At 39.6% G+C, this 20,218-nt stretch overlaps 1 protein-coding gene and 1 long non-coding RNA gene across 5 annotated transcripts; one reads left to right on the forward strand and one right to left on the reverse strand.

The window, feature by feature from the left end:
• Window positions 1–4,421: 4,421 nt before the first annotated feature.
• LOC124477394 lies at window positions 4,422–11,212 on the forward strand. Of its 2 annotated transcripts, XR_006957137.1 has the most exons (4): window positions 4,422–4,613; window positions 9,724–9,800; window positions 10,422–10,492; window positions 10,845–11,212. It is a non-coding gene; the product is annotated as an uncharacterized LOC124477394 (long non-coding RNA). The 2 variants fall into 2 exon arrangements; XR_006957138.1 differs by having other exon boundaries at window positions 10,422–11,212.
• On the reverse strand, window positions 5,492–18,541 carry wsb1 (WD repeat and SOCS box containing 1). 3 transcript variants are annotated; one of them, XM_047035126.1, is made up of 11 exons: window positions 18,399–18,541; window positions 18,135–18,192; window positions 17,232–17,400; window positions 15,433–15,710; window positions 13,139–13,270; window positions 12,551–12,651; window positions 9,713–9,885; window positions 9,079–9,192; window positions 8,084–8,191; window positions 7,752–7,854; window positions 5,492–6,358 (listed from the first exon to the last, which is right to left on the reverse strand). In XM_047035126.1, the coding sequence occupies exons 2-11, from the start codon at window positions 18,172–18,174 to the stop codon at window positions 6,188–6,190; spliced, it is 1,389 nt and encodes a 462-aa protein (XP_046891082.1). In that variant the 5' UTR covers window positions 18,175–18,192; window positions 18,399–18,541; the 3' UTR covers window positions 5,492–6,187. The 3 variants fall into 3 exon arrangements, with proteins under 3 accessions (XP_046891082.1, XP_046891081.1, XP_046891083.1); XM_047035125.1 differs by having other exon boundaries at window positions 18,135–18,541; XM_047035127.1 differs by having other exon boundaries at window positions 5,492–7,854; window positions 18,135–18,541.
• Window positions 18,542–20,218: the final 1,677 nt, after the last annotated feature.

Raw genomic sequence — 20,218 nt, forward strand, 5'->3', positions numbered from 1 at the left:
TTGTAGGAGATGTAGTAATTATTAGTCTTCACAATAGCGCTGCAAAACTAAATCATACAGTCCTAATTTGGCAGGCAGGTCAGTTTACAACGTCTACTAGTTTATAAAACGTAGGACGATTGTACCTTTGTACGATTGTACCCTTAAGGTAGGCTACAATCGGTAATATTTTTACAGTACACATTTGTCAAGTTGTGTCCTCGCTAAACATGTTAATGACGCCCTATGAACGGCCTTCAACTTATGTTGTCTTGAAGCGGCAATAGATAGTTTAACATAAAAAAATTCAAATATGAGAACAGCGCCCCTAGTAGCCTACTACCTGCGACTTCCCCCAGCTCCAATTGGTTTGACAGTGGTTTCATAGAGGAATGCACGCCTTGCTGAAGGCAATTAATTGCCTGGAACAGAATTGCTGGAACATAATTAGGTGGAAAGTAGCGGCATGCTCCAAAAAAACATAAATTTGCATTCCACTGGCACCAAGCAGTTTGTTTTGTGAAACACTTCTCACAGAGCCTCATTAGCTTAGGCCTACTGAACATGTTTATGTAGGGACTATACGAATTTGAATCCCATATGGGGTAGCCTACTCATTATCACGTTTTTGTCCACCATTAGGGTGAACATTTGACTACTTTTATGGTAGTAAAAATGCAGATATAGGCCTACTTGAACAAGTATGGAAAACTGATTCAAAATAACATGGTATGAGAAAGTTGGAAACAGTGTGGCACATAAGTACAGAAGGGAATAGTCTCCTAATTGATATCTACTGCCTTCAAAAAGGAGGTTCATCTCCATTGCTTTCCCAATAACACAGAGGAAGGCCTTTGCATCCTCCCACGTAATATATTTTTTTCAAGAGGAACACAACTGCGTTATAGAAACATGGAGGAAACATTTTTTGTTTAGTTTCTTTGCCCACAGATGAAACTTGGGATGACATTGTGGCCTGACTCGCCCATGGGAACCGTTGTCAACAGCTGGAAAACGTACTCCCAGCTTGACGACAACATGAGAGTGAGTGAAGCCAGAATCTGAACCACCAGTATTCCTAGCTTCTGGTACTTCCTGTGCCCTGGAAAAGTTTTTTGCTGGAGGGTTTGGCAGAGAGCACAAAACATGCATGTCCCAACTCAATTCAGCTCAGTGTGATGTTCCCTGGAAATGTAATAATTTACAGATACATTTTGAAACCAGATTTATTTGCATATAGGGGTGATGCACTCTGCAGGAAGAGCAAAATCTGGTTTTAGACAGGGTTATATTCCACGCCACCTGATCTCATGCGCATACAGCAGCTATTGTCATGGGAACATACGCTGCCGTTGGATCAAGTTGTGGTCTGCTTCAACTAAAAAGCATCGTGGGAGTCAGCTTCACATTTGTCTCTTATATCATGTTGTAACATCTCAGGTATATTCACTGCACAGACACTCTTGAAACTGTTAACTATTCTACATTTACATTTAGTCATTTAGCAGACATTATCCAGAGCGACTTACAGTATGTACAGGGACATTCCCCCCGAGGCAAGTAGGGTGAAGTGCCTTGCCCAAGGACACAACGTCATTTTGGCACGGCGGGGAATCGATCCAGCAACCTTCTGATTGCTAGCCCGACTCCCTCACCGCTCAGCCATCTGACTCCATTCTAGCTATCAACCTTGTGGCTTTTAAAGCATCTTGCAATAATAGTCTCACATTATACACATTACATTAACATGACGTCAATTCTGCAGTCATTAGTTGGCTAATTGTAGTCTACCTGACTGGTATGACATGGCAAGGTAAAATAGTTCTCAAACCTTTTGAGTCACAATTAAGAGACTACAATGAAAGGACATTGAATAATTAATATATTTCCGTCGTAGTTTAGTTAAAGTCGTTATACTCTATTCCACAATAAATGTAGTTGGAGGGATGCATTGAAAAGTATATTTCACAAAAATATAGTCTTTTTTTTTTTTTACCTTTGTTTATCTAATCCTATGGTTTTTGATGGTTAACTCGTATCTACTGGTATGACAATGGGCTTTAGGTGGCGCTAGATACTAGGATCTGGAATGACAGATCAGAATCCACTTGTAAAAAGCTTTAAAGTCTTTACACTTGAACCAAACAAATTATGTATGAAGTGTTTTAAATTGATGTCTGACACAGGAGGTGTAAATAACCTGGGGAAGAAAAAATAAATACATAGGGCCTATTTATATATATATATAAATATTTCATTTTTTTCATTTATGAGTGAAGTATAAAAATACATATTTCAATATAGGAGACAACACCACCCGAAGGGATCAGAGAGTGTCCTGACAGCACACAAGCATTATGTTGTGTCACTTCAGATTTTTTTCAAAACGTCCTTGGATTTGATTGATTGAACCCAGGGGCGAAGCTAGGTTCCCACTTTTGGGGGGGCTAAGCCCCTAGATAAAAACTTATTACCAACGCTAGTTTCCTCAAGGTTCACAATGACTCTTGCTTAGACTGTTGCTCTTGTTGGTTAGTGGTAGCTGATTTAAACTGTTGTATTCTTTTTTTTAGTGAATCCTATTTTTATTGCTTTCCTACAGGTACACCTGCACTTAGAGATTAATGTTGTGTAATTTTAACTTGTTTAACTACATGCTCTTATGGTTTCTTCCCTTTAGCACTATTTTTTGGTTGTTCACAATATGTACTTCTTGTTTTTGACTACCCGCAATGCTGTGGGGCTATCTTGTTGTTATTATCAGTGACCTATGCACTTTGTGAAGCTCTCTCTTGGAAGTCGCTTTGGATAAAAGCGTCTGCTAAATGAATAAATGTAAATGTATTATTTTTCCTGTGACCCAGCAAAACTAGGGGGGTCTGGGGGCATGTTCCCCCAGAATAAATATCCTTTTAAATAGTGTCCTCTATTGGGTTTTAGGAAGAGAAATGAACACATTTAGATTTAAAATATGATGAAGAAAAAATATTAATAATTATTTATTTTAATAATAATATTTTTTTGGGGGGGCTAATGAAACTTTTGGGGAGGCTACAAATCATAAACAAATCACCATTACTGTGCTGACAACCTATTAACATTTGGTTTGATCTCTTAGTTATCTAAATCTACTTAATACACACTCAAGAAAACTGATAACAATGGTTGCATACGTTTGAAACATGGCAAACTATAACATGGTTATCACAAGTGATATGGCATGACGCCTATGAAAAGGGCACACACACATTTTTTTGTACAATGTTGACATGTTTACTGATTGTAAGCAAGCCTATGACCCTGGGACAGCCCACAGGACAGCCATTTACTGACCAGCTGACCAATGATGTAAGTGGGTGTACATTTCACTTGCTTGTCTTAGCTCACAAGTAAACTGGGTTACCCAGGCAATTTGACCCACACAGTAAAAAATAATACACCTGTTGAAATATTCATTGATGACTGTTGAACAGTCATTGATGCTCAGTCTCTCAACACTATTGGGTCTGATCAGTAGGCTATTTATGAAATATGATCTTAATGTCAAGATCAAGGTATGGATAGCTGAACTCTTTGTTTTCCTTTACTGTTACAATAATTGAAATGTCGTAAGACAATATCACTTGTGACCTGTTCCTCCATCTCAGAATCATTAACTTTGTGTAGGCTGCTATTTATCCAACTAAATAAAGCTAGATCTATACCTACGTAGTCTATGTTTTGACTTTGTGTTAATAAAAGTACATTGAGTAAGGAAAGGCTTGCAAAGATGCACACCCCCAGTAGACAAGCCATGGAGGTTTGAGGTTGAGGTCTGAATCTCTCAGGCAAGACTCTTGACTTTCCTGGCTTCAGCAGTTCACTCATATGCAACTAGAAGCCCTGACCGTCCAGTCCACCATTACACACGTATGTTCTTCCCCTATTTCTTGCACACCCCTTTTGTGTTCTGAGTTTTCCTGTCTAGGTTTTACAAGGTGATAAAGATCAAAATAGCTTAAACAAGAGCTCTATCATGGCCATCCTTTACCTTACACTCAAGACAGGAAATGAGAAAGTCTAAATTGATGTTTTCCTGCCCTAAATAAATAATCCTTAATCCGACCTAGATTAGATTGCATAATGTTTAAATCTCTAGCAATTACTAAAATGTGACCTCTTAAAATTATACCAGATTGATGATTAGGTTTCTTGTGTATTTTGTATTTTTTTTTTGACATTACAATATTTAAAACTCTTAGCTCCATCACTGTGTGAAGGGGTTAATGAACATCAGACTTGGAGCAAAGGTCATGTTTGTACAGTCATGCATCAAAAGCTAAAAAACAGCACATGGTATGGAAGAGTTGGCCCATAACAAATTCCTTCCCGTTTTGACTTCTGGTGTTTCGGCTGACACAATGTACTGTTCTACTTGTGAATCATCATGCTCCAATCTCCACTCCCCCTCTCTATGCTGAGCCGTCCCCTCTGCGTGTCTTCGCCTCTGTCGGTCGCAGATCTTAATATTTAACCCGAGTCAATCATAAACCAGCTAGTGACTAATACCAGTCTTTTTATACCACACCATCATGTACGCATCGGCTGCTGGTACATTTCCACATGGAAATTGGAGGATCCCTTGTTGCCATCAGGTACTTTTCCAGGTTTTCAATGTTGCAAGTGGACCATTGTGGTCGCATGGCTTGAGGGCGTGTGCACGATTGTTTTTGTTACACTTTTAAAGGGACTCAAGTTATGACTCACAATTACTCGTAGATCAGTAGGAGAAAAATAGAGCATTTCATGTTCTTTGGATCCTGTAGTTTTAGAACTATTAATAAGCTTGTTTATAATCTATTGTATCAACTTGCCCAAAGTTGGTCACCACACTTTATTTTTACTTTTTATTACCACATCCATTTAGGCTTTAACATTTACTTACTCTACTGCAACAACCAAGTGAGAAGTTTGGGAGATTAGGTGGTAAAGATGAGTGAGGGAATCATTTGTGTCAAGAGAAACGTAAAACAGTTGTGTCAAAAATTGTTTATAGTTCTGTGGAGTGTTTGAAATTAATTATTAGCCTACGTATGTTATGTAGTAGCTTATTGTTCCATATCCTTGTCCCAGTAAGCATTTCTGTGTTCATGCTACTATTGTTTTGCTTGGATGCTAGCTGCACTTGGCCTCAAAGCAATGTTAAAAACGACCCCCTTCTGAGATGTTCACCACAGCTGAAAAAATGTAAACAGAGTGTGATCTTGCATAGTGAAGAGATAACATCAGGGTTCCTGTTCCAAACAGAAACATGCTACTGACTGACTACTATTCCTCACATCTGTATAAATACACATTTATACCCGTCAATGACAGGCGTAAATGTGTATTTATTCAGTGATCTGCCCTTGTAAAACAAATCCATGTTTCCGTAAAACAAGTTGACTATTAAATAATTCAATTTTCGGGGGGATTCATTGTGACACGCACAGTGCCTGTGTTGATATTGTTAAAATAAAAGACAGTTATTTGATTTTAAAAAGAAGCTTTTATTCAAACCATAAATACTTACCAGACAGAACAGAAGGACAATGGGATTTTTTACATTAATCTGAAATTGACATATCTAACATTTACTGTTGCTTACTGCATTCATTTGTGGTGAGTTGTTTGGTAAAATGACAGAAACCACTTTTAGGATTACCTTTACATACATCTGCAGTGTTGAGTGAGTATATAGTGCTTTGACTCATTCATCTTGCTTTACATACATCAGCAAAGGTTTACTAATACAAGTAATCCAAACCCACACCTAACAGCTTTATAAAAAAGAAAAAATAGTTTTTTTTATTTTATTCAACTGCACTGCACAAAAGATTTTCAAGTCTTAGCCAACAAGAAAACCAACTTGTCTGAATGTTGATAAAAGAGAGGCCAAGAAGGTTCCTTTGGCTTCAGCACTGACATTTGACAAAAGGTTATTGCCAAGAATGTTTGATACCAACCATGTATTCAGTTCTAATTGGTCAACAAAGGACAAAACAAGCAAACTGAATATAAAGTTTTCCATTTGTAATCCTTCTTTGCAAACTTTCACATTATATATTTCCATTTAGTCATATGAAATATCTGCATATTATGTTAGAGCCTGTAAAAGGCTGGCACATTAAATTACCCAACCATATTTACAAATGGAAACTAAACACATTCTTCTGGAAAGGTAACCATACTACAGGTAAAACAAATTGAGTTTAATTACATATTTTGAATTTGTGGTGTTTTCTGCATGGCGAACAGATGAATGGCTGAAGTCATCCAAAGCCAGATAGGAAGCCCGTTTCTCCCTAGTGTTACACAGAAACAAGTCACTGATTGGACGGAACCAGCCAATGAGAAATATCTAAAAGAGAAAGGCAAAGATTTTGGCAAATAAAACTAAAACGGTGATACTCATGATCAGTGATCACGAGGGTGATGAAGCTTCTTGGACTCTTTTCTGACATACAATCTCTTAAAAGACCTAGGGCTCGCTACCATTCACAATTTCACAGTCATGGTCTGACCTCTTCGAGTACAGACTACATCCTTATCTCTTAAGACATCTTGTGTCATTCATTTACAGATGTTCACATTAGAAGAGAGAAAATATACAAAAAGGAAACCAAGAAAAAGCACACTAGGCTCTCTGATATGTTTATATACAGGTATATATATCTGTACATACTATAGATATACAGAGACTTGCAGACTTGGAATTGTCTAAATATAGACATTTGTACAAGTAAAAATATACTAGACAACTATATTAGACAACTACATTTAGACATCTGAGGTACTTGCTATTGTTTGGCCAAGCAAAACAAAGCTTATCGGAGGCTACAGGATGTTTTGGGGGGAGGAAGCCAAGATTTTAAGGAAAGCTTGTAAAAGGGATTGTTCAACAGTAACTTCTTTAGTCAATTATATCGACAGGTTTGAAGAATAAAATACACTTTTGACGGTTTATGAGATTTTTCAAGGTAACTTTGGGTAGCATTGAACAATCCCTTGATGAGCTGGCACAGGCATGTGGAGAGGCAATCTGACCCTTGTTCATGAGGACCAAGCAGGCCCTCCTGCAGCAAGACACACCTACAGTATACATACATATACACTTTGTTGTCAGTACTGATGCTCAGAGACACACTTTTGTTTGCACAAGAACTTATCTCGTTCTCTCTCTCACACTCACACACACACACGCACCTCCATTTTCCTCCCTTTGAGCAGTAAAGCACAGCTTTGGGGATGTAATCCTTTGATATGCAGACACTCAATCTTTATAGCGAAGCCAGCAGTTGAACGGTTTCTTTCTCAGGAGGAAAACAAAAATCACTTCAGGTCTGTGTGTGTAGTCTTTAGTTAAAGTGACAACGGGTTGGTAAACAGAAGAAGTTGCTGCATTGGCAAAACCAGCATAGCGTTGACCCTGATAGAGAGACGGATCTTGGCAGCGATAGGCCACAGAAATAACTTAACTATCATAATTCACCACCACCAGCAAACAGACTGGAAGTAAAATAAAAATAAATAGATACAAAAAGAGGTGGCCTCATCAAAGAACAGCAGAGGAGGGGGCCCAGATAGAATCACGTTGGGGGGGGTCTCTTTCTCTCTGTATTTTTCTAGAAAAGTTAATAACTCAATGGTTTCCAGCATAATATGGGCAGGAGGGCAGCATAGGGGTTGAGGGGTTAAAGGATCTTGTAGGACAAGTAGTCACGGAGGGGTGTGGGGATGGGCAGCGCCTGCACCTGCTGAGTGGGAATGACCCGTCGCAGAGCCATGCGGCACAGATGCTGCAGGCTGGCGGTGCTACGAGGGCTCTCCCAGAAATGAACGCTACCATCTCGAGTCCTGACAGAAAGACAGAACACAGTCATTCATGTGTTAATATATATCTTGGAATGCAGTCCAGATCAAAGGCTATTCCCTGCAAGTTTAGAGAAGTTTATGAATGTGACTACTCAAATTACAGGCTCCCATTGTTTAAAACAAAATACTGTTCACATTATTAAAGTAAAAGCTGGGCAAACTGGATCCTATTTTGTATGTTTGGTTTGAACTGTGTGTGCACATGCCATACCCAGCAGCTAGGACACTCCCATCAGTTGAGAAGGCACTGCAGATACCATTAGTGAGGGGGGCAGTAGCCTGTGGGGACCTCTCATCGATGCTCCAGAAACGCACCAGTCTACAAGACACCAAAAATGTACTTCATGAGAGACAATATAGTCACAGGGAAAAGAAGGAACCGGGAAGGCTACCTTGATACAATAGTGGCAAAATAATAAAATAATGATGAATGTGAGCAAAGCTGACAACATTTCAGTTTTCATTTTATATACATTTTTTGTTTTTTATGTCTCCTTTTTTAATTGACTTTAATATAACTTTCTACCTTACGCATTTTCCTCTTATACAAACTCAAACTGTTTCTAACAGCAGCCATGAATGGCTATTACAGTCTGAATCTGAATACAGTGAAATACATGTTCTACATCGGCCATTTTGTGAGCAGTTCTGCTCCCTTTCTTCTCCGTCTCACTTGGCCTATGAGGGCCTTCTGTGCAAACACTTAACAGTCTAGCCAATGAGAGGACAGGGCGTGGCGTTGTAGAGCAGGAAATGGGGCGTCAGTCGGTGATTAATGGTTGTCATATGTGGGTCATGTGACTACTCCCAACAGAGCCCTGCAACAACAGCTCCACACTGCCTGACTCAGAATCCATTAGGTTTGTAACTCCCTCACCACAGAAAAACACTGAAGCACAAACCACGGTTTGTCTACAGTAGGGGCAACTGTTTACAGAGTAGGCGTTTATGCAGAAATGTTTTCTTAAAACATTTGTTTAAAAGGTTCTTTGAAAACGGGTTTGGAAAATGATTTTAAGCCTACATTCTGCATTATTAACCTCATAACTTTCACCTTATACTGCAGCACCAACATCTCCATTAAAATAATTCTTATTCCTTTATTTAAGCATTTACATGCCACTTGTCCTGGTGAGGCCAATCTTGATAGAGTATCCTAGATGAGGGCAAAAATGCAAGTAATTTATTATCAGGCTTGTTTCCTACCTATCGTCAGTGATGCTGGCGATGTGACTGCCATCGTGACAGAAGGACACCGAGCGTACCCAGCGATCGTTTGATCCACCTGCAAAAATGGGGGATGGAGGAGGGAAGAGGTGCCTGGAAGACATAAGAGAGAGAAGGGTTTTTTAACAGGGGTCGGTCAGGTGAAACTAAAGTCTTCCTTAGGATTGGCTTTTTTAAACACCAGAACAATAAGAAAAACCAATACACATAAATAAAAAATGACATCATGGTAGCTAAAAGCCTTCCCTCCCAGAGCTGCACAGGTTAAGTAGGAGCACACTAATACCAATTGGCTAACACCAATACCCGTAACTATAACTCCTATAATCTGTATTGGAAGGGTAATGCTTGAAAAGATCTTACTGTTGAGTGAGACGTTTGGGCCCAGTGGTTTGTTTGGTACTCAATTAGCTAACAAGTCAAGCCGATTCAATACTAAGCTAGAAAAATCTACAAACATTTGGTGAGATCACTGAGAGGTTGTTTGCAGATATGTATCCAGAAAAGTCAGTTTCAGTGAAATCTTTATTTTAGGTTAAATATAATATAGGTGGAGGTGGTGGTAATGTGTAGTGTGTGTGTATGTTTGTGTGTGTGTGTGCTTGCATCTCACCCCAATTCCAGGATCATGGTGCCAATGTGGGGGTCCCACACGATGACCCGAGTGTCGTAGGAGGCTGTGGCCAGCAGGGCTCCATCAGGTGAAAACTCACACGACACCACATCATTATGGTGACCTTCCAGCTTCTGAATCAGGGTATATTTATCCATGTTCCAGAGAAATACCTGCACAAGAAAAAAGTCCACGTTACAAACAGAAAATAATTTGAGCGATGTCACACACACACACTGAAATGTTTTTCTAAAATTGGTAGTGATAATTTAGGAGACAAACTAAAAATTTAATTAGGCAACATAATTAAACAGGAATTGTCAAAAATCTATACATCTATGCTTAGTGTCATGTCTTAATAGCTCATCAAGCCAAACAGCCCAAATCCAGCACATGCTATATATAAGTAGCAAACCTACTTGTTGCAAAATGCTCATTTTGTTTCTCTTTATAAAGTTGCCAGTACAGTTTCATACTATTGACTACAACATATAATTAACACAGGGTTATACAGTATATATCAATATCTAAGTAATGGTTTTCTTACAATACTATATATATATATATATTATAGCAATATAACATTTCCTTTAAATAAAAACTGTATACAGATAAAGGAGAAAATAAAACAAGTAGTAACTTAAGGTAACATAATGTTACTCCACTGGTTTCCCCTTTCAGAGTTTTAGTTCACTTGTGTTTACAATAGGCTCACACCTCCGGCGGTAGCCTACGAAGAGACAGATACTGCAAGAGAAAAGAACATTTGATGGCCAAAAGGTTGATGCCTTTGGCAACACACGCACACACAATCACACACAGTCACATTCAGCATTTTTTACTGTCAGCCATGGTTTAAAACTTTACTTTGCTCCAGTGCAATGCATGACAAGATGCTTGCATGTTTAATTACATATTTGAACGGGAAGTAGGAAATACTTTGTCATGTATTTAGTATATTCTTACTGTTGCAACTTCCTAATTCCTTAATCAAAACAGAACCCCCAAAACATTGCACTTGAGCAAATGTGTAACATTTAAGCTAAAGCAGCTATATGCCATACCACAATCTGGCAATGTCAATTATTTGGCTACTCTACTTTACTCTGTGTTCTGCTCCACCCTTCTGTAGGTACTAGTGTTAAATGAAAAGGCTCCCAAGGCTTGAGGCAACTGCCTGCATTCCAGCCCAGCTGCAACCTCCACATGCTTGACATGAGAAGACTGACCGCTGCTACAACTGCATAAGGGGGAAATCAGCTCCAAAATGGCTGGCAACAGTCATTGTCAGTTTCCACTCCTGTATTGGCTGCAATTTTCTTACTCACATTTCTTGTAGATTTCTATTTTGGAATGAATTAATTTGTTCAGTGTTGGGTGGTAAAAGTTTTGACTGCTTTCAAAAAGTACAGCTGGCATTCCGGCACCTGGGAATGAATTTCCTCTAGAACTCCCAATGTTCATGTTGTTGCCTCAGATAAAGGCACAAATGGGAATTCACTGACTTGTGCGTTTGTGTCACTTCAACATTCTTATTAAGTGAAGCAGTGTGTGTTGGACAAAGGCAGACATTTATAGGGATGCAGGCAGTCTGCCGTGGCACAAAGAGCCCTTTCATTTTCCATTGATGCCAACAATGCCCTGAGCCCTCCACGCCAACCCTGTAACAAAAGGGACAAAGCAGGCGTGCCAGAACAGAGAAAACGGGCGTTCTGTCGGCTGAAACTGTACCCTAACCACACAAATGGGCCCAGGGGAAGAGTGACCAGTGGGGACAGGGAAGATCTAGATTACAAAACTACAGTGACTGAAGTGCTGTCTAAAACTAACTAACTAAGAACAATACTTTTCATAACTGAAGGTCTGTTACACTGACAATGTAATTGATAGAATGTTTATTGGGGGACAAAAACGACTGAAAAAATGTGAGCTAATGTGCTGTAACACTACAAGTTTGTAGGTAAAGATGGGATTGGGGAGGGGTTAGGGAGGAGAGATGAGGTTCTGAGGGGGAGGGGGGGTGTTAACTGCCATCGGAATGACTTTCAAATTGAAATGAAAAAGGAGGAACTGCGAAAGCAGAGGTAGACAGACACGGAGCAGCACCTACGTATGGGACGCCCTTGCGGGTCAGGTGCCAGGGTGCCCCTTGCGGGCACAGTACATCCCCGGGCGCGGTAGCACCGATGCCCCTGCGGTCTGCACCGGCTGCTCAAATGTCAGCGCGGCGCTCCCTTCAAAACCACTCACACACAGAAGCTCTGCCACCACCTGTGACAGGGAAAGCAAGACACACACTGTATGGACACATACAGCCTAACATACAGCCTAACAAAGCCTAAAACCCTGTATAATTGGGAGAAAGTAATGGCTACATTAACAGCCAAGTTTTTAGGGATAGCGCTGCATTTGGTTTGTCTCTCCATTAAAAACAACCAAGTGTTCATGCACTTGGCCGTCGATATGAGAATGAAGCAATAGCTTTCAATAATACAGTGCATCTTGCTTTACTTCAAATTAAATTGATTTGGCAATCTGTACATGGAAAGTAGAATTGTAGCACAAGGCTCCAGCAAATAATATTAAGCCAAGATGGTATACATTTCTTTAGTCTATATGTTTCCGCAGCAAACCCTCCAAAAAATATACAGGCAGGTTGGAGTGAGGCTAGTCATGACACTCAGTGGCGGGTCAAGGTTTTATAGAGGTGGGAATGGGGCGGGGGGGTTTCATTGGTAGGTTCATTGAGCATTACTAGGCACAAGCAATAGCACACAGAGTAGCAAACCAATCCATCTCAGAAAAAGAAAGGAGGAGAAACCAAACTGGAGTACATACCGATTTACCAGCTCCAACAGAACACAGAATGGAAGAATCCGGGGAAAAGGCACTACAGTAAACCCAGTGCTGATGCCCCCGTAACACCTTCATCATATTTCCTGTGACACAGGAAAGAAAAAGGTCAATTAAATGTAACATGAAAGTATGTAACTACTGGAAATATGAATTCACATTGTACAGGATAATTGGGCTATGAGCTTAGTTAGAAACATGGCGTCTTTCCAGCTGGGAGTGGTGTGTCGTGGGGCAAACGCAAAGCTGAAAGTACCAAACTCCCATTTCTTGTGTTCTGAATGCCCTGTACAAAAGTCTGGGTGATTTGATAAAATATAGATACTTATTAACGCGTGTGGTCGTTTTTAATTGTCATGAATTACCACTGGTTTCCCCAACTAGGAATCCATGGTAGAGCGTGATATACTGTTGGTAAGCCCTACATTTTCTTTTATGGGGCCAAGACTTCCTGTAAGACTTCCTGAGCCTCTTTTAAAGTCAAGGTACACATGAACAGTTGAAAAGGGGAAAATCGGTGAAAGTGGTCAAATGTTCCACTCAATAATGGCTTGGAACACTGCACATTCCTACCATCATCTTTCAGGTCCCAAACTCGCAAGGTCTTATCTCTGGAGGCGGAGACAAGTACAAGGCTGCCATCGGGGGCAAAGGTCAAGTCTCGTACTATATCGGTATGGTCCATTAGATTCAGTAACAGCTTTCCTAAAAGGAACAGTCAAAACAAGAAGAGCATTAGATTCAGCAACAGCTTTCCTAAAAGCAACAGTCAAAACAAGAATGTGGGAAAAGCCAAGAGATTTACTGCACTAATACGGTTACTCCCAACCCTCCTGAACAAGTAACGTCTTGAGGAATGTGGCTTGTGGATCACAATGTGGCAGGGCTTGTGGATCAGAATGTGTCAGGGCTTATAGATCAGAATGTGTCAGGGCTTGTGGATCCGAATGTGGCAGGGCTTGTGGAATGCCGGGGCTCCCTACTTAAGGGTTTTTCGCAGAGGGAAATTGTGTTAAACTTCTGGGTTTAAATCCCTGTGAGCAGGAACAAGACAGTCATGTCTTAAAATAGTATACAAAATAATTAAGAAGAAATCTGATTGAATAATACAGATAAAGTAACAAAGAGTAATGACAGATAAGAGTATTGAGAGAGTGAGAGAGAAAGAGATGGACAGATGGAGACTTATTTACTTGACTTTGCAAAAGAACTAGGTGCAGTTGAGTGTGAAATTGGATGACTGAGGGCGGGGCACTATTTTGAGCGTCCTGTGTACAGTCAGATCTCAGCACAGAATGCCCTACAGCCAAATGGATTTGGGCTACAACAAGTGCAATCTGAGTAATCCTGACTTAATCCTTGCAATTTGTTGCTTCCTGATACCTGTGTCAAAACACCAGATTCATTGAGAACCCTTAAGAACTCCTAAGATCGCTAAGTCAGGTACTCACTAACTCAGCTATTTCTTTAAGTCTTTAGTAGTGTAAACATCAAATATATTTTTGTAGGTGAAGCCGCCAAATCGTTTTAGAAGTGATCCCGTCTATAATTGTAAATTCATAAATAAACAAGAACCACTATGTATTTATGTAATATTCAGCCCAATTGATTTGGACTGGGGGAATAGTTTAAAATGCATGTTACTGTTGCTAGTAGCAAGCACTGTGTTTAACGCCCTGTTGTATAGAAAAACTGTTATTTCCAGACTGGAGCTCAAGTTAGCTCAAGACCTGAATAGTTCTCATAATTCCACACCAACACTGATACTAGGGTTCTTCATCAGCCAATGACAACTTGCCTCTTAGACCAGCCCCTCAAAAGTCACAGAGTAAGTCAAGTAAGTACGGCTACAATTATAGCCTACGGATTAGTTCAGCAGACCAAATACTCAAGGTACAATGAAATTATTACACTTCTGGCTAAAATTGCTCCTATGCTACCTCCTGTAACAAACTCAATTTTTCTGCAATTTACATCAATATAATCTTGTTATAGGCAATCTGTCCATGCTGTTTTCGAAATAACATGTTACTGTTTTGCAACAAAATGCCATTGCAAATTCATGTATGAAGATTTTTGTGTCTGTACACATTCAAGTTCAAAAGGGCTGGGCATGAGTGAGGACTGTGTGCGTGTATATGAGAGTGTGTACAAGTGAGCCAATGAGCTTCTGAGTGAGAGGGGGCCCGTCAAGTTTTGAACATCAGCCATGTAGTCTGCTCTTGCAAAACAAAGACTGGGGGTGGAGCTGGGAACAAAGATCATCAAATCAGGTGTGGCCCAAAAAAATATCTTATGAGAGGATCTGCATCGAGACAAACAACTGCACTAAAACTATGTCAGTATCTTATATAACACTGACTGGGTATGTTTGTGTCTCTTCCTGGATTTGGAACAGGAAACCTAGGGATGTGGCTGGCGCCAGGAAAGGCTGTGAAATTGTCCAGATTTGGGAGTGATCTGGTATTTTCAATGAGCATTCCCTCTTTTACGTTCGGAAAAAGCTAGTTTAATGCTTTATCTCCATCAGAAAGGGCTTACGTAGAGCAACTGAGATTAGTCTACTCTAATAAATGACTGCTATTAAAGGCCCTGCAGCTCTGCAACAGCCAATGTCTCAGTCAGTTATCAAGTATTCCCTTTCAGCAGTAGGCCTAACAAAACTTTTGCATTTGAATTTGAATGACTACAAAAACCTGATTATTTGAATTGATCAAATTAGGCTGCAGGGAAAAGACTCAGGTCTGAAGACATGGTTGTTAATTTCCCTTAAAACATAGACCTGTTTGGGGTTTTTACTATAGATAGAGCCTCCCAACAAGGTCACAAGTTTTACAAATTTGCCACGAAATGCCCCAAATTCTCACCAGTGTAGACATCCCAGATTTTGATGCGTCCGTTGTTAAGGCCTGTTGCGAGCAGTAGTTGATCCTGGCCAAACTTGAACCGGTGCCACTCAATGTTGACGCAACGACTCTGCTTCTCAGGCACAGAGGAGCCGAAGGCAAGGCCCCAGACAACATCGCCACAGTCGATGGTGTGCTCTCGGGGCTCGTTGGCAGGCATCACCTGACTCCCTTCGCTGTTCTGCCTTGACAAGTGGCGAGGGCTCGCCCCGTTGGTGCCCTCTCCATGACCCACAGAGCTGCAGTGAGGGTAGTGATGTAGGAGGGTGACAGGAAAGAAGGTCGGGAAGTGTGGAGGGAGGCAGATTGATAAGTGACATACAGTCATTAATAGTATTCATGTATGCATGCATGGCAGCATTGAAGTTTTGTGGCAAGGGGCCATCTGTACCTTAACATATCTTGGTCAGTCAAATTTTTGACAATATTGCATATTGCCCTTTAGCAGGCTGACTGACAACAAAGTGTGAATAGGCAACTTGTGACAACTGGTTAATACAAAAAATCACATTCCAATATTGCACAGCAATTGCTCAGAATTGTTCTGTATTGTTCCAAGACATGTCACAGTTGAATTAGAGTATTGAATGATGTGTTTGAGCAATGTTCAAAAGTGATTCCCAAGTCTAGTTGGAAAAACAATTCTTATCCAAGAAAAAAAAAACAGGCAACCAGACAAAATCTTCAATTGTTTCAAAGTTCGGGTCTGACACTATGGGTCTAAAAGTATCACAAGGCCTTATTGAGCAGGAAAATGGCTCATTCGGCAGCAGATAATATACACCACGTGTCCTTGGCAGTTTGGAAACCCAACATAGTGAGTTCTTTATGCTTCCTTCTTTGACGGAGAGAGCATGAACTTCTAGAAAAATCCAGGAGATAAACTTGTCCGTGTCAGAATCCACAAGTCGACTGCTCTGACGTTGTCATAGATGCAGTTCTATTGATTCAATGTTTCTTATCAGTTTACAACCATTTTTGCAATTTACAACTTGACATGTTTCCGATAACAGGGCAATACACCTTTGAATATTTTTACAGCAAAAGGATGTGGTTCTATAAAATCTCAAGCTGTAATGTTTTTCTTTCTTGTGCCAAACTTTTCTAAGCCAACACCCTTTTTTATACAACTGAACTGTTTTAGAATATCTTTTTAACCTGGTAAACTGTTCACAGATTATCCTAGATTATGCTGTCACATTTCTAGACAAGCTTGTGAACCATCATTCTTTCCACCTTCAACTTCAATATCTGCACAATATCTGCACACAAATATGCTCTGTAAATGAAATCAAGTTAACCCAAAAGTTAATTATTTGAACAGAAGAACTATTTGTTCTTCAAAAGACAACAACGTGCAAAAACCAGATTAGGACGGAAAAGCCAACACAATAGACAACCTATTTCCACAGGTACAATAACCTGCTGGAAGAGAGTTTTTATTTAAACAATGAGTTTTACCCTATAGTTGCCTTTGTAAGTGTGCAGAAAGGTGAGATGCACCCGAGCGACCTGCTTTAGTAAAATACTACAGAAGGGTCGCTAAAAATGATATGAATGCTGGACATGAAGGAAGGCATGTACCAGCTGAATGCACAGTGGGTTTGGGGCACTGAGCAGCATACTTCACTGTATCCATTTCCTCCCTTTCTGGACCTAGCAATGCTTGTGAAACCATGTTAATTAGAAACGTGAAGCCCTTTTTGCCACTGTAATATATAAAAACACTTTTTACTGGGTACGGGTTATGGTCTACTTACAAATTCTTCAGGCATTTTGACCAAGGAACGAGCCTCACAATACGATGGCCTTGAGACCAAGCAAAGTAGGAACCATCAGGTGCAAACGCTACAGTCCAGGTCTCCCGACCGGACTTCTGGTCAAAAGGAGCAACAGGCACTAAGAGTTCACCAATGAACTTTGCCTTACCTGTAAGAATAATTGAAGGTTTATTTGTCAGACATAACTTAATTGTACAATCTCAATTCATGAATTACATTTAAATGTTTAACTCAACAACTGATATGGCCTAGGACTTATTCATTCAAAGCTTTCAGGACCAATTTTGATTACACTGCATTGCACTTTAAGAATTAATCAAATGAAAGTTACAAGTAATCAATTAAACAGGTTCATATTGTGTGAATGAATGTTGGCTTCTTTGACAAAAAAAGTATAGACTACAACTTTTTTGTATTTATAATTACTGAAAGATGAGTCATACTGGCATACTGCAGTAATGGCACTGACTAGCCTGGGAGGAGAGGGGGGGTGGTGGTAAATACTTCAGATAGGGAACCTACACCATCTATAGACTAGGCCTACTTACATTATTTATTAAATCAATATAACTCTATACACAAAAGAGGGATTAAGTACAAATTAAAGAAATGTTATTTGTTCCATCAATTGTAAAGACAATTCGCAAGACAATGACTAGCGCCGCGCTAGATGTGGCTAATATTCTATGTATTTAGCCTATCTTAATATTGCTGCAACATTCTTTATTTCAGAGACATACACTGTTACGTAGGTTCTATATTTGACAATTATGTATAGAAAGCCGTTATAACATTATAAAACAAATGTCATATAGACTAGTTTTAATCATTCACATGCTTAACCCCTCCCCTTAACAAAACAGTGAAAAGGGTCTTCCTTACCTATTTCATTTTCGTTTACAGAGTCTGGGAAGCTTGCCATCTAAATAGAAACTGGATCCTAAGAGAAAAACCTAACAGTTAATAATAAAAAACAAAAAATAGTATCCAGAAATGTACAACCCAAAAGAGCTCTTGAATGTAGCAGTGAATACCCCTCCTGGGTTTTTTTCTTTGCCTGTAACCTAGACTGCCGCGCGTACGATTCTTCTCAATTCAATATCGCACGCGCTAAACGCAGCTATGCTAAATTGTTGCTTTATTCACCTCGTTGGTCGTAAGTCGATGTATGGTATATACTGTTCTCTTTATTATTTATATTACTTCGGTTGACAGCACTGTTTGACAAAATTGCTCTGGACACGAGTGCCGTAGACGCCTACGTTGAAAAACAAAGGTCTCTGACTGGATAGCGTCTATTTCCATTCAATGGGAGGGATCATAGTGGGAGGGCTTTTCGCTCACGTCAGCACTGTTGCCAAGGAGACTGTTGCCAAAAGCACCTCCCCTTACTACCCCATGCTCTTGTAGACAGGAAAGATGGGCTTACCATTAGTCTATTAATCCGTTCGGAGACAACAATATTTAATTTTTTGACATTTCATTCGTGTAGCAAATTTCAGTTTTTTAAAGAGACATATGCTATAATAGACATGGAAAGTATACATGCGAAGATTGAGGATCAGAAGTGTATAGTTCTCACAATACTAAATGACTTGATGAGTCTTTTGACACTGTTATAAATAACAGAATTTATTAATAAAACATGTTAACAATGATTTATCTGACATCTGCTTTTGCCCTTGAACTATCAACCATCATACATGTGGGGATAACAAGCAGTGTCTTGTCTTTTTTTTCTTTCTGGTAGGAAGCTTTGGTTGATCTTGCTCAGCAGTCAAAAAGATGAATATGACAAAGGCAGCCATGGGCATGTCGGCAGTTTAAAGCCTCTCTAGGCTTTGCAGGGTTGGTCCACCAAGTATGCTTATAGAGTATACCGTTATATATATACACACAAACACACAGTTTATTGTGGCAGCCAAGGAGCTTTGAGTGTGGTTTGACCTCATAACTTAGGAGACACACAACTAAGGACTGGGTAAACCCACAAAAGAGCATTTAGTAACAAAACAAAAAACAAATAGGTTAACTGAAGATCTTCCTCAAATGAGGGGATTCTTCTGGTCGGGGTCCGAGATAGTTGGATAAGCAGACAGAGAACCGAGCAAGTGGGATTTATTCAGGAATGATATGCAATACTTAAATTGAGATGTTATTGCTGCCCTGTCTTGTAAAATACAGACCATTCCTTGGCACTAATCACATGAATGCTGTTGGAAATGTGCACAAGTCCTTATCTAAATCATGACTCAAATAGAGCACAATCACACAAGATAGGGTACAACACTTTTATTATCTCAATAGCTAAGAAACTCTTAAGAACACAACTATCACAACCGTAACACATTTTGTGAGGATAAACACAGGCATTTCCTTTGTCTTTTCCAATCCCACAAACAAAAAGACACTGACAAATGTATTTTATATTTTACAAATTCAAGTTCTTCAAAGATATTTAAGTTAAAACAACTTACTTTTTCTGCCGTCAATGTGGCTGGTGGGCAAAAATAGTTCCATACTAAAGAGAATGAAATCAGGCATTCTGTGCTAGTTTTCAAACTAAAGTATGGCATATTGTACATTCTTTTGAAAAGGACTATGACTATGAGTCTTGGAAGACTGCATGCCTATTGTCTGCAGTGTAAACAAGCAATTATTCTGCGAGAACTAACCTCATCTTCATGTACATTCAAATACCTGCGGCACACATACAGTACAATAAACTGTTAGAATACTGTGATAATCTGATTCTTGAACCTAAATCCAAGCCAAAGATTTGAACAGATAAACGTGAGCTCACATTTGAGAACTTGGCCAAAAACCATTAGAGGAAGTTCAAATACATACATTAATGTGATGACTTGACTACTAATAACCGACTCAATAACTGGTATGGTGAAGAGTATCTTATATTCTGGAAGACAGAGAGTAAGGGGGACTGCAAGTACAAAACTAAAAAATTA

This window comes from Hypomesus transpacificus, chromosome 15 (genome assembly GCF_021917145.1).
Source record: "Hypomesus transpacificus isolate Combined female chromosome 15, fHypTra1, whole genome shotgun sequence".
NCBI lineage: Eukaryota > Metazoa > Chordata > Actinopteri > Osmeriformes > Osmeridae > Hypomesus > Hypomesus transpacificus.